Source organism: Phaseolus vulgaris, chromosome 2 (assembly GCF_000499845.2).
Source record: "Phaseolus vulgaris cultivar G19833 chromosome 2, P. vulgaris v2.0, whole genome shotgun sequence".
NCBI classification, from domain to species: Eukaryota; Viridiplantae; Streptophyta; class Magnoliopsida; order Fabales; family Fabaceae; genus Phaseolus; species Phaseolus vulgaris.
Genome location: NC_023758.2, coordinates 32,542,261 through 32,555,194, shown reverse-complemented (window position 1 = coordinate 32,555,194; position 12,934 = coordinate 32,542,261). Strand labels below are relative to the sequence as shown.

The window sequence follows — 12,934 nt, the reverse complement described above, 5'->3', positions numbered from 1 at the left end:
CAGCCTGTGACTTTGACATGAAGTTCATATGTCTTAGCCGGTTGGGAAGGAACTGCCTCCGATTCAAGGATATTGAAAGATGCTTTGGTACGAGGCGATCCTTTGGTTATTCCAGAAGGTTAGTTATAGGGGATTGGGTGTGTAGAAGAATTAAAAGGTTGTAGTAGTATATACTAACAGCTTTCCACAATCTTTGTAGGAAAATACTATCTTGGTGATGCATGTTTTATGTTAAAACGAAATATAATAACACCTTATCGCGGGGTGAGATACCATTTGAAAGAATATTCGCGAAGAGGGTCACAAAATGCAAAAGAGTTGTTTAATCATCGACATTCATCACTTAGGAACGTAATTGTGAGAACCTTTGGGGTACTTAAAAAACGTTTTCCAATTATAGCCAGTGGGACTGAGCCACATTATGATGTGGATACTATGACAAAAATTGTTTTAGCTTGTTGTATTCTGCATAACTTTCTACGCGGGATCGACAATGATGAGTCTCTGCTTGAAGAAGTAGATAATGAATTGTTAGAACAAGATATCCAACCAAGCACCACCTATGCTCGTGAACATGATTACAGGATAGGGTGTGATATTAGGGACGCTATAGCAAACGAAATGTGGCAAGATTATGTAAACAATTAATTTCATGAAATAATATATTTTCTACCATTTTTCAATGTTTGTCATCCTAACTTTATTTAAGTTAATTAGATGGATCGCGGAAAAAATGTGGCTTCAAATTCATCAGGTTCTTATCGAGAGTTCACCAAGTGGACGACGAAGATGGACCTAATTTTGCTCAATGCAATGATTGACGAGGTACGAAAAGGGTGTAGAATTGATGGTAGTTGGACCACTCAAGGATACACTAACATAGTTATGGCTTTAAATGAGGCTGGTTTATCGGGTCTTAAGAAAAATAATGTGAAGAACCGGCAGAAAAGCCTGAAGGACAGGTGGAGGGAAATCCATGATTTGTTTGGTGGATTGAGTGGTTTCGCATGGAACCAGACCACCAAACTTTTTGAAGCCGAGGACGAAGTTTGGAGTGAGCTGATTAAGGTACAATGATAAGTACGTTTTTACGTAACAATTACATTTAACTTCACATTTCGCATCATATACTAATATGTGAAATGTATGTAGGCTAAACCATCTGCAGCAAAATGGCGTTTCAATCCCATTCGCCATTATGACCTCATGGAGGAGTTGTGGTCCAATGATAGAGCCACGGGAAGTCGGGTCAGGACAGCCCGTGACATCAATTCACCTCCTGACATGACCAATTTCAGTGTCAACCTTGGGGAGAATAATATGGATTATATCCCCGAACAACCGAACTTTGAGGAGGCAGATGACTACGTCCCACGATCACCTGCTCCTCAATTCCAATCTAGTGACACTCCTTTAGACACACCATCAAACACTCATTCTATGCCATCTGCTGGCTCTGTGGGCACATCCTCATCCTGAGGATCAAAGAGAAAAGGCCCCACTATGGACGACATTGATGAACAATTTGCAATGTTGAATACTAATCTTCAACAATGAGTGTCATCAATGAAGGATGGAAATGAAAATGCCTCTCAGTTGGTGAATATTGCTCGTGCACAGGCAACGATAGCTCAAGATATAGCTGCCGAAATTAGACGAAGAAACGACCTATATGCTGAGCATGTACACCACCATCGACGTCATGCCTCATACCAGTACTCAGAGTCTGATATTTGGGCAATGCTCGTGGAGCTAAACATTCAAGATGAACAACTCATGGATCAATGCTACGAGTTTTTATGTGACCATCTCAGAAGAGTTAAGCAACTATTTGGGATGCCATATGAGCGTCGAATGACAAAATTGTTTGGATTTATGACTAGGCATTGATTTCATATCTCTTTGTGGGGGTTACCTTTAATTATTATTAATGTAATATTTGACTCTCTTTGTTAGTTACTGGACATGTAATATTTGACTGTCTTTGTTAGTTATTGGACATGTAATATTTTGCTTTGTGAACTTCTACTTTCATTAGCAATATAATATTTTGCTTTCTGAACTTGCACCATTGCTTTATGATATTATGTTAACTTCTGATATTATGTTAACTTCTGTTTAGTTATTTATTGTAGTAATTGCATTATAGATGACATCATCATCCCACAAACGTAACAGAACCCGTAACGGTAAATCTCCAACAGAAGATGTTGACGTTCCTCCTCCAGCAACGAGGATTCCAGAAGTTCTTGATTATTCAAGATACTTCAGTACCAGGCGTCAAATGGTGGTTTTTGAAAAGAACTTTCATGCAAGAGCAGTATTACCACCAAAAGTGATGCATACTCCATTTTTTGCTGGTCCAGGATTTGAATTCCAAAATCTTCTGAATTGGCAAGGTTTACAACCTTTCCTTGGAATTAATCTTCCGTATTATGAGGATTTGGTAAGAGTATTTTATACAAATGAAAAAATCACACCTGTTGGTCACTTTGCCATTGAGATTTGCGAAAAAATGATACACATTAAAGAAATAGATTGGATGACCATTGCTCATCTACAGTATGACGGTCTTAAGTTAACCCCTGGGACGATCCCTGAGGAACTGAATTTTGATCGAGCTCTAGCAGTATCGTCCATGATTCATGAAGATGTTAAAGGTGAAAATCTCAAAAATGTTGGTAGTCTGAAAATGAATGACCGACTGTTGCATTACACATGGGTGCATATCTTGTGCCCTCGAGGAAGCAACTATGCACAACTACTGAATGAAGATATTTTCATGTTGTGGTTAATCAAGAATAATGTACGCATTAATTGGCCTCATTACATAATGCAACACATCATCAAATGTCGGGATAACAAGATGCCTCTCCCATATGCAAATTTGATAACGAGGATCTTGCAGGTGTATGGCTTCGACTTGTCGAATGAACAAGCAATAATGCTAGGCTGGAATCATTACTTTGGCAAAAAAAGTATGACAAAATTAAATATATTCCAGGTCAATGGCATATGGCAACTTGGTAGACCTCACCATGCACACGAAGAAGATGATGAAGAGGATGAGTTGCCAGCACAAGATGTTGAAGGTGGTCAACCTGAGGAGGCAAACCCCACTCAAAGGGAATTGTTAACTCAAATTTTGTCCAGCATACAAAACATGAATACCCGAATTGACAGGGTTGATCAAAGGATGGACAGAATTGAGGATACTCTGAGTGACATTCGACGTCATCAAGGCCATTGAGTGTGTTATCATTATGTTATTGTCATTGTTATTTTTATTTCTAATTTTCATGTTGAACATTAATGAATTGTTATTGTTATTTTTGACGTTGACATTGTTATTGTTAAGGTTTTATGCTATTTTTCATGCTACTTATTTACACAATCATATTGTTTTTAATGCAACTTTTTTGCCATCTTATTACTTCGACAACATTGGTTAAGTATCATTCAATGTCTGCGTATCACAACACGTCGTCATCTAGTTGTACTGGTTGTAGTGTGCAAAAATGTCGTACTTTTACCCATGTTACTGGGAACACAAGTGCCTTCGTTGCTCCTATTTGTGATTGTGGACAATTTGCTGTTTTGAGAATAGCGACAACACAAAAAAATGCTGGAAATTTTTTTTGGGGTTGTCCCAACTACAAGGTAAAATTTATTCAATTAGCTTTGAAACAAACTTAAGAATGTTATTTTAAACTTATTCATTGTTCAATTTTATTGTTTTCTTTAAAACAGATTAGAAGTGGCATGGTTCTAGGCTGTAATTTTTTCAAATGGTGCATTGAAGACGTTACCGATGAAAAAGATGAAATTATTATCATACAACGGAATAAGATATGTCTTCTAGAAAACCGTTTGAAGATCTCCACAAGAAGGATTCAAATGTTATTACTGGGAATGTCTCTTCTTTTTCTAATTAACATTATTATGTTCTTCATGTAATGACTTTATATTATATATCTTGACACCTACTTAATACTCATGTTATATTCTAAATTTCTATTTTCTTTTTAAAATATATTCATTTTGCTATTCATAATAATGAAAATTATTATTAAAATTAATTTTATATATATTTGTATATATATAACATAACATAATTTATAAAATTATTTATAATATTAAAATTATGTAAATAAATTAACTTAAATAAAAAATAATTTTTAATTAATAAAATGTTAAATAATATAATTATACTTTAATTTTAAATTATAATTAACTAAAATATGAAATAGGATTAATCATTATTTATTCTTTTTTTATATACAAGGGTAAAATTGTAATCTCACAAACTTTACTATTCAAAATAATTTATAATATTCTTACAACTATCACATCACTCACAATTTTCAATAAACTTTCCTCACACATCCACTTTAACATACCCCAATCCAAACAACCTCAACTTTCTTCACACTTCCACTCCCACTCACCCTCAACTTTCCACTCCCCCACACCCTCTAATCCAAACACACCCTAACTTTTTTTGCCAATGATAAAGGAAATAAACGCAAATAAACAGATTCAATATCACCTTATTTAAAGCTCATTATTCTCACCAACTCATAAAATGTAAAAAATGTGTATATGGATCCTCATGGTCCATTGTTGTATATTGATGGGTACTGATCAGATTGAGGAATGTAGGTTTCATCTCCAAGGCCTTAGTGGTAGTATGTATTGCTATACTAGAAAAATGCCCTAGCCCTTGTTGCATAACATAATCTCCAAGTGTTCTTTTGGGCTATGGTGGTTGCTCTTTGGCCATGTTGCTTTCTTCTTTATAAATTTCAACGTGAAGGGTAGAAGTGGTTGATGATTCTTCTTTAATTTCTCCTTGCTTTTGTTTTCTCTTCTTAACCCAATTCTTCCGAGCTGCCTTTTCAATCTCTGATTCAAATTGTAATTGGTCTTTAGAAACCTGTCTTCTTAATATCATATAAGACAAGTCACTCTTAATATCATATAAGACAAGTCACTCAAGGACTGACACAAGGAGTAAATAACAAAAAATATCAAAAAAATAAAAAATTCTCATTAAATAGCACCGATAGACTACAATGCATAACTCATTCCTTATTACTATCCAAAAACTCAAAACATAAAAAATCCCACCACATTAGTAACTTAAAAAAAAATCAACGAGTATGTAAAATTTTATAATGAAATTATGCATATAAATATTAATTTGAGAAAATTTGGTTTTCAATGAACGGTGTAGTATGACTTTAAATTAATTATTTTAAAATAATAATTTTATCATATATTTATAATGGAATGATAATATAATTGTTTTATATTATTAACATGTTTAAATTAAATTCATTATAAAAAAAAAGGAAAATCATAAAATAGAAACTAAGGTCCTGTTTGAGATATATTTTAGTTTTTAATGTTGAAGATCCCACATCGACTAGAGATTATGACTTTTCATAGTATATATCTGGATGCAAACCTCACCTTATAAGTTGTTTTTATAAAGTTGAGTTAGACTAAAATCCACTTCTTAATATTTAAATTTTTTATTTTTTAAATCTATGATTAGTTTTTTAGTTTGTAGTTTTTTATTTTATTGGCATAACAAAACAAAACTATTTTTTTATGCATTTTGAAGGTTCGACTTAAAATCATGATCGAATCGAACTAAAAAAGTACCTATATTTTATCACGAAGTTTTTTTTCTTCTGAAATTCTATCATTATAAGAAAATTATCAAATTACAACTAATTTTATAAATCAAAATAACTAGTTACTATTGGACTAATTTAGAGACAATTTTAAAGACTAAAAAATTTATTAGTATCTAAAGTAGTTTTTATTATTAATAAAAATTTATAAAGTGGTTTTTAAAATTGATATCTAATCATTAGTTATCAAGATTTTAGCTATTAATATTTTTAGATTCTAAATTAGTCTGTAAAAGACTAATTGAGACCAATTTAGAATCTAAAATATTAGTAGTTAAAACCTTGGTAGCTAATTTAGATACTAATATAAAAATCATTTTATAAATTTTTATTAATAATAGAAATCACCTTAGATACAAATAAATTTTTAGTCTCTAAATTAGTATTTAAATAATTTAGTTAATATAGTGACTAATTATTTTTTGTTCCTAAATTTGGTTGTTATTTGATGAATTTATTGTAGTGTATAGTTTTCTTCTTGTACTCTAACATTTTTTGAAATATCTAATCTTGACAATTTTGGATAATTTTAAAATAGAGATGTTCTGCAAGCAATAGTTGTTTATGGAATAGGAAATTAAAAAAAAAATAAACATTCTGAAATTATTTTTAAAAGGGGTAAACCATTTTTTTTAAAACTGATGAGGTGCATGGAGAAATTTGTTTGGGTGCAAAAAGAAGAACCCTATATTTTATCTTGTACATTCAAGTGGTGGTTGTTTCTTCATGCACCTCAACAAATGGGCACATTCTCCCTGTACCCAACACATTTTAACTGGCACCCAATCACCTATTAGTAAAAGACAAATTTACTCTTAATGAATTTTAGAATAGTTTAATTGTGATATGCACCCAATTTCCTGCAGCAACCCTATTCTTCTCTTCTTCCATTCCATTGTGCGTGAAGCAGTGCCGCAGCCACCGTGACCTTCATTATCGCAGGCAGAGCAGCAGAGCTTCTGAAGTCGAAGGTACGACATGCCTACGGATATTTTCATCCGTAATTGTCTATTGCATTCCGCATAAATTTATCCATAACCCATTACTGCATTCCGGATATTTTTATCCGTAGGTGATTAGTGGCTTCTGAATTTTTTTATCCGTAAGTGCGTTGTGACTTGATGATATTTTTATCCATAATAGACTTATATGTTGCGGATATTTTTATCCAAAATTTGTTGTTGTTCTGCGGATATTAATATCCGTATTAGTGTTGTTGTTCTGCTTGTATGGATTAATTTATAGGTTCTTTTATACTATATGTGTTATAAATTTTTATATATGTTGGATTGAATGTTAGATGGTGAGGACTAGAGGTGGAGGAAGTTCTAATTTGGACCGTGTGCGACCAACTGCATCGGTAAGAAGAAAACGGGGTGGCCCAAGTACGTCAATTCTAAATGAACAGTTTGAAGATTATATTGAACAAGAAGAAGTTGAAGTGGATGATGAAGGCTATCAGGAGGGCCATTGGATAAGTCCTTACTCGTTAATTATGAACATTATGTAGCCAGACAGTTGTGGAATGGTTTGGTAAGTAATGAAAGATAATTTTTTGTATTTAGTATGCATCTATTTATTGATGATATATGTTGATTATTGTAGGATCGTGGTGAGTTGAAGGTGGTTTCACATGGGAGGAAGATAAATAAGTTAGGAGAACCTCATGAGCGCATACAAGCTGCTGTAGAATTGTCTGGCTTAGGTGGTCTTCATGCTAGTTATGAGAGTTTAGACCGAGGACTGATGTGTGCTTTTGTAGAGAGGTGGCATGCAGAGACAAACAATTTTCACTTACCGGTTGGGGAGATGACCATCACTCTTGATGATGTGTCAAATTTGCTGCATTTACCCATTGTCGGTCATTTTTACACGCAGGAAACCTTAGATTCAGATTCGACGAATGATTTATTGGTAGAATCCCTCCGTGTTGACCGTGCACTTGCATCTGAAGAAACAAGACACTGCCGAGGATCTCATGTGCGCTTGAGTTGACTAAGAGATGTGTATGAAGACGCATGCTCAATGAGGCAGTGGACTGTGGCTGCCAGAGCATACTTACTTCACCTTGTCGGTTGCACTATTTTTGCGGACAAGAGTGCTACATCAGTCAGTGTGTTTTATCTTGGATTTTTTGTTGATTTGAGGCTTACCGGGGGATATTCTTAGGCAACAGCTACCCTAACTCACATGTATGAGCAGCTAGGAGATTGTAGTTATGCAAACACTAAGCAACTAGCTGGTTATGCGACATTGCTGCAGGGGTGGATTTATGAGCACTTCCCGTCTATAAGGATGAGACCTATGCAAGCATTGTATTCTGAAGACCAACCTCGGTGTAGGTTGTATGATGCTGGAAAAGGTACTTCAATTGTTGTTGTTCGATCACAGTTAGGTACATTGACACCAGCTTCCATTCGGTTTTGTCCATACAACGAGCATAGGGAAGAACGTCCATTCGAGTGGATTTCCTTATTCTGTGGTTATTTGAGGCTTGGAAATTGGACACAGTTGCACATGCCAGAACGTGTTTTGCGTCAGTATGGCTATACACAGATCATCCCTCGCAACCCATCTGTACTTGGACATGGTCATCCGGATACAAATGGATGGACCGTCAATGGTTACATTTCAATGATTATGTCATACATGACTATGCCATAGCACCTCATCCTGATGCTTGCGTTCAAGAGTACATGGCTTGGTTTAGATCTGTATCACATCCATATGTGATTAATACGGATGAGGATGACCGTCCTGTACCGGTACCCTCAAATGCACGTTATCACGAAGCAGTGTCAAGTCATCCTGAGGAGTCACATCCTGCTCTGGTATGCTTCTAACCTTGTTAACGTATTAATTTGTATTATCTTTTTCTAATAGTATGTCATTCATGCTTGTAGGGTATTTGTCGTAGAATTACATAAACATATCAACCATTACTTGATCATGGCGATGTCGTGGAGGGCAGCCCTGTTTGGGAAGGCATACAAGCAGCCATTATGTTAGCACGAGGAGCGACTGATGAAAGAGCTATTTATGTCAGGAGACATGCACGTAGGAATGATTGACAATGTATTAGGATAATGTATTAGGATTTCTTTTTATGTAATATTTTTATCCATGACAATGTGTTTGAACCTTATCTATATGTTTCAATATGGATTTTATAATTGAACTTTATCGATTTTTGCTTCATGTTACTTCTGTTTTAGTAGACACCTCACTCACTTCCGGACATTGACATTTGTAGACACCTCACTGGCTTTCGGATATTTTTATCCGTAGACACCTCACACACTTCCAGATATTTTTATCTGCACACATAAATGTGGCTTCCGGATATATTTATCCGCAGACAGCATTTACACTTCCGGATATTTTTATCCGTAGACTACTGTTTAAGTTATGGATATTAAAATCCGCAAGCACTTCACTGACTTTCGGATATGGCCATCCGTATGCTCCTCATAATTGTGTAGGACAGCTCCAAAATCTATTCAACATTGCAAATGTACTGAATACATAACCATTTCAAATGTACTAAATACATAACCATTGCAAATGTACATTCAATTACGCTAAACATGCATCTATTACAAATGTTATGATTACAAATATCGTCTAATGGACATTAGTTGGGTATAAACTTGTATCCGGCTAGTGTAGTATGTTGACCAAGTTTGGACCGCCGGATAACGATGTGATGCCCACAATATATCCGTAGGTGGAATTGGACAATCATCTTTGAGCTTGACCTATAAAGGTAATAAATATAAGGTACATAAATCTTAATTTAGCACATAAATCTTGATTGGTTTAGTTTATACCTGCACAAAATTATTTTCGTGGACATGCCCAATTGCAATGATTCGATGATGACGAAAGTTACTTGGTGCTTGGGTTCTTAAAGGAAAAATACTCAATGATTGTAACATGGACAAATAAACAAGAATGACATTATACCGATTTGCAATAACATATCCCATGTCTGGAATTGTCATCCACTTATCTATTCCTGCTTGCAAGTACAATTGAGAAACAAGGTTAAATAAAGAAATGCAATGTAAAAATGAAATGGTGTTAGTGGTCGGTACCATAGACATGTGTTCCACTAGAAGTGACTTCTTCAAGTATTCATATCTATCATCACCACTAAAGAGTTGAACATATTCTTGTCTCCATTCACTTAGTTGTTTTAACAAATTTATTCGAACAACAACCCATGACTCCTCTTCCATTCCCAATTGGGCAGGAACAACACGGTAGCCACAATGGCCATCAGCCTTAACGTTAACAACATCAACAATATATGGATGATACCCTACAGGGAACTGATCAAGGAAAGGAATACATTTTGCTGGTACAATTTCTGGTAAGCTTTCTTCATTAGATTTTTTGCTTGCACAACTATCATGTTGTGAGTGTAAGAAATCCACATGTTCAAAATAAGAAGGGATTCGCTTAGTTGATCTCATGAATTTGGTAGGACGAGACATCTTTACAGCACCTTTTGTTTTCACCTTATGATCTGGTGCGTAAATAGATGTCTTCTCTGGAAAGGCAATCTCCTGCAATTTACTTTTGATGTTAACCTTACCTGCAACATCCAACTCTTTAAACCGCTTCGCGATGACCTCAAACTCTTTATCAATTGACAACTCAGATGAAGATTCTTCAGTTGCAATGTCTTCAAAGCTTAAACGAGTCCACATCACATGTACTGATTTAAGTGGTATGCTACCAACACCAAATGAAGCCAATTGACACGCACAAGGAAGACCACGAGTACATGTAAGACTACATTCACACCTACTTTTATCAAACCCCACTGATTTAACCCTATCAAGCTCTTCCGAAATAAGGTTCAAAGCATATTTAGACACAAAACCTAACAATTTTTTTAAGTTGTAACCTTAAACCGATGTCCAACCACACGCAAACTCTTTTGGAATGAAGCTTTGATTGCATTATGTTGTAAAATAATCATCTTATTGATGGAATCCCAGTAGAAACATAAATCCCCCATCGAATTCGGAAGAACTCTCTTTAGGCTCCAGTGTGCCGCCTCAACTCTGTTACTTGTTGTGTTTCCTAAGTGCATCAACTTATCTATCCATGCCTTGACAAATTTTTCTTTATGTGGACGTAATCATGTATCCATCACATAATCAACAAATATAGGCCATGGAGAATAGACAACTCGAAGAGCATTGACACGATCTTCAAAGGCCTCAACAATATCACAATCCACAACAGATCCCCACACTTCCATTACTTGATCCCATGCCTCTCTTGGATGCACCAACATTTTACATTTTGCTTTCACATTTTTATCAATGTGAAACCGACAGAGCAAATTATAAGCTTCAGGAAACACCATTCTAATTGCATTCATTAAGGCAACATCTCTATCACATACCACCACCCTAGGGCATGAATCAACTCTCAAAAACAACCCTTTAAGTCTGTCAAGGGCCCAAAAAAAATTATTTTCCTTTTCTGCTGCTAGTAAACAAAATGCAACGGAGAAAGTCAAACCTGTAGACGTAATCCCAACAGCCTCAAGTAACGACATCCTATACTTGTTCGTCTTGTACGTACTATCATTAATATGACAATATTAAATGAGTTCACTAGTTTTACTGAATCTGGGTGTGTCCAAAATATATCTTGCACAATATTAGAGACCTCATCACACCTACACCAACGCACGTACCTGTCTCGCTCCAGTAACAACATCAGTTGTTGCATTTCTGTTCTGTGACCTCGTTGTGATCTTCTATGAACAGTGATTGCATTATAAACCTGCTTAATCGTTGTCACATTCTTCTCATTTCTCTCTTTCATGGTTAGTAAAATATTTCTTAGCTTCACCGAAGTTTTACTCATATCCTCAACCATAACCTTTTCCTCTAACCTTAACCTTCCAGCATACGGATGACCCACCATTGTCTCTGCCAAGTCATGATTGTGAGAACCACAAATTAATTCAACCATCCACCCTTGACCACCTTTGACTGGTTTGCCTTGCAATCTGAAAGGACACTCACACTTCCTACTTCCAGTTCGACTGACATCTACTTCTTTTTTATACCGTCTGTATTTACCTCCTCTCTCACAACCTAACAATACATAGGTCATCCTTCCTCGTTGGCCCGTCCATGTATCTGACCTTAATATAACAATGACAAACCCATAACTATAGCCAACACTTCTCGCCCACTCTAACAGCTCATCTCGATCACGAAATACCTACAATAACATATGCCAAATTTAAAAATAATTCATAAAAAACACATTCACAACCCAACATTGACCATACCTCATTTGTAGAAAATACCTCACTACATTCATGTGTCCTGTGGTCATTATCTAATGCGTTATAACTTATTGACTGCTCCAGATCAACATCATCTAATCCATCCCACACATCAATCTCCCCTAAAACTCCCATGTATGACTCTGTTGTATCCATTCGGCTGTTGAAAAAAATTAACACTTAGCTTCCGGATAAATAAATCCATAACCAAAAAAATATCAACAGTTAGCTTCTGGATATATATATTCGGATTGCATAAACTAGTTCTGGATATGTACATCCATAAGACAATGATGAACTACGGATATCAGCGTCCGGAAGCAACGATCCACAGTTCTGGATATTAATATCCGTATTGAAAATTTTGACTTCCGGATATTAATATCCGTAAGCAAAAAAACAGAATTCTGGATTCCGATATCCGGGACCAGCTGAACTCGAACAAAAACCAGAAACGAACGAAAATGGATTACTTACCTCATTAACTTGGCAAACGAAGCTTATACTGAATGTCCGTGCACAACAATGAATGTAACCTCCTCTTTTGCAGCTCAAAGCAAAGCTTCACACATCCATGAACTTCCTCTTCCTCACCATTCAATGTTTTCAAAAGTGAAGAAGACAAGGGCATTGTAGAATTTTTAAAAATATGTCGGGTGCCAGTCACAATTGATTGGGTGCAGGAAGCAATTGTCCAACAAATGACTTCCCGCATCCCATCATTCTTAGAAAAGATCATTTTATTCTTTTTAAAAATGACTTATGGATTACTCTTTCCCAAAATATTTTCGAAACATATAACACATTTTATGAATTATGTATTTACTATTTTGGAAAAGATATTCCAAAATGATTTTTTGTCTTCCAAATTTCCTATTCTGAAAACATATTTTTCTTACCGAACCCCTAT

General features: G+C 35.3%; 4 protein-coding genes across 4 annotated transcripts; 2 read left to right on the top strand and 2 right to left on the bottom strand.

The window, feature by feature from the left end:
- Positions 1-717: 717 nt before the first annotated feature.
- Positions 718-1,890, top strand: LOC137809383 (uncharacterized). Its single transcript, XM_068610504.1, has 3 exons — positions 718-1,068; positions 1,153-1,458; positions 1,573-1,890. Exons 1-3 carry the CDS (start codon positions 718-720, stop codon positions 1,888-1,890), a joined length of 975 nt encoding a protein of 324 aa, XP_068466605.1.
- Positions 1,891-7,002: 5,112 nt separating this feature from the next.
- Positions 7,003-8,629, top strand: LOC137809382 (protein MAIN-LIKE 1-like). Its single transcript, XM_068610502.1, has 6 exons — positions 7,003-7,087; positions 7,213-7,235; positions 7,308-7,682; positions 7,872-8,325; positions 8,367-8,533; positions 8,606-8,629. Exons 1-6 carry the CDS (start codon positions 7,003-7,005, stop codon positions 8,627-8,629), a joined length of 1,128 nt encoding a protein of 375 aa, XP_068466603.1.
- Positions 8,630-9,313: 684 nt separating this feature from the next.
- Positions 9,314-10,731, bottom strand: LOC137809381 (uncharacterized). The gene is made up of 3 exons (XM_068610501.1): positions 10,647-10,731; positions 9,533-10,593; positions 9,314-9,460 (listed from the first exon to the last, which is right to left on the bottom strand). The coding sequence occupies exons 1-3, from the start codon at positions 10,729-10,731 to the stop codon at positions 9,314-9,316; spliced, it is 1,293 nt and encodes a 430-aa protein (XP_068466602.1).
- A 123-nt stretch (positions 10,732-10,854) lies between these two features.
- LOC137809380 (PKS-NRPS hybrid synthetase cheA-like) lies at positions 10,855-12,180 on the bottom strand. Its single transcript, XM_068610500.1, has 3 exons — positions 12,046-12,180; positions 11,422-11,957; positions 10,855-11,305 (listed from the first exon to the last, which is right to left on the bottom strand). The coding sequence occupies exons 1-3, from the start codon at positions 12,178-12,180 to the stop codon at positions 10,855-10,857; spliced, it is 1,122 nt and encodes a 373-aa protein (XP_068466601.1).
- Positions 12,181-12,934: the final 754 nt, after the last annotated feature.

Excerpts from the sequence above, each read along its gene's own strand:
- LOC137809383 (XM_068610504.1), top strand. The coding sequence starts at position 718 with ATGGATCGCGGAAAAAATGTGGCTTCAAATTCATCAGGTTCTTATCGA. Across the intron at positions 1,069-1,152 it reads TTTGGAGTGAGCTGATTAAG|GCTAAACCATCTGCAGCAAA; the intron begins GTACAATGATAA and ends AAATGTATGTAG. Across the intron at positions 1,459-1,572 it reads CTATGCCATCTGCTGGCTCT|GATGGAAATGAAAATGCCTC; the intron begins GTGGGCACATCC and ends TCATCAATGAAG.
- LOC137809381 (XM_068610501.1), bottom strand. The coding sequence starts at position 10,731 with ATGGGGGATTTATGTTTCTACTGGGATTCCATCAATAAGATGATTATT. Across the intron at positions 10,594-10,646 it reads CAAAGCTTCATTCCAAAAGA|GTTTTGTGTCTAAATATGCT; the intron begins GTTTGCGTGTGG and ends AAAAATTGTTAG. Across the intron at positions 9,461-9,532 it reads ACGAAAATAATTTTGTGCAG|GTCAAGCTCAAAGATGATTG; the intron begins GTATAAACTAAA and ends TTACCTTTATAG.
- LOC137809380 (XM_068610500.1), bottom strand. The coding sequence starts at position 12,180 with ATGGATACAACAGAGTCATACATGGGAGTTTTAGGGGAGATTGATGTG. Across the intron at positions 11,958-12,045 it reads GGACACATGAATGTAGTGAG|GTATTTCGTGATCGAGATGA; the intron begins GTATTTTCTACA and ends ATGTTATTGTAG. Across the intron at positions 11,306-11,421 it reads TTGTTACTGGAGCGAGACAG|TACGTACAAGACGAACAAGT; the intron begins GTACGTGCGTTG and ends TATTAATGATAG.
- LOC137809382 (XM_068610502.1), top strand. The coding sequence starts at position 7,003 with ATGGTGAGGACTAGAGGTGGAGGAAGTTCTAATTTGGACCGTGTGCGA. Across the intron at positions 7,683-7,871 it reads GACACTGCCGAGGATCTCAT|GCAACAGCTACCCTAACTCA; the intron begins GTGCGCTTGAGT and ends GGATATTCTTAG. Across the intron at positions 8,326-8,366 it reads AAATGGATGGACCGTCAATG|CACCTCATCCTGATGCTTGC; the intron begins GTTACATTTCAA and ends ACTATGCCATAG.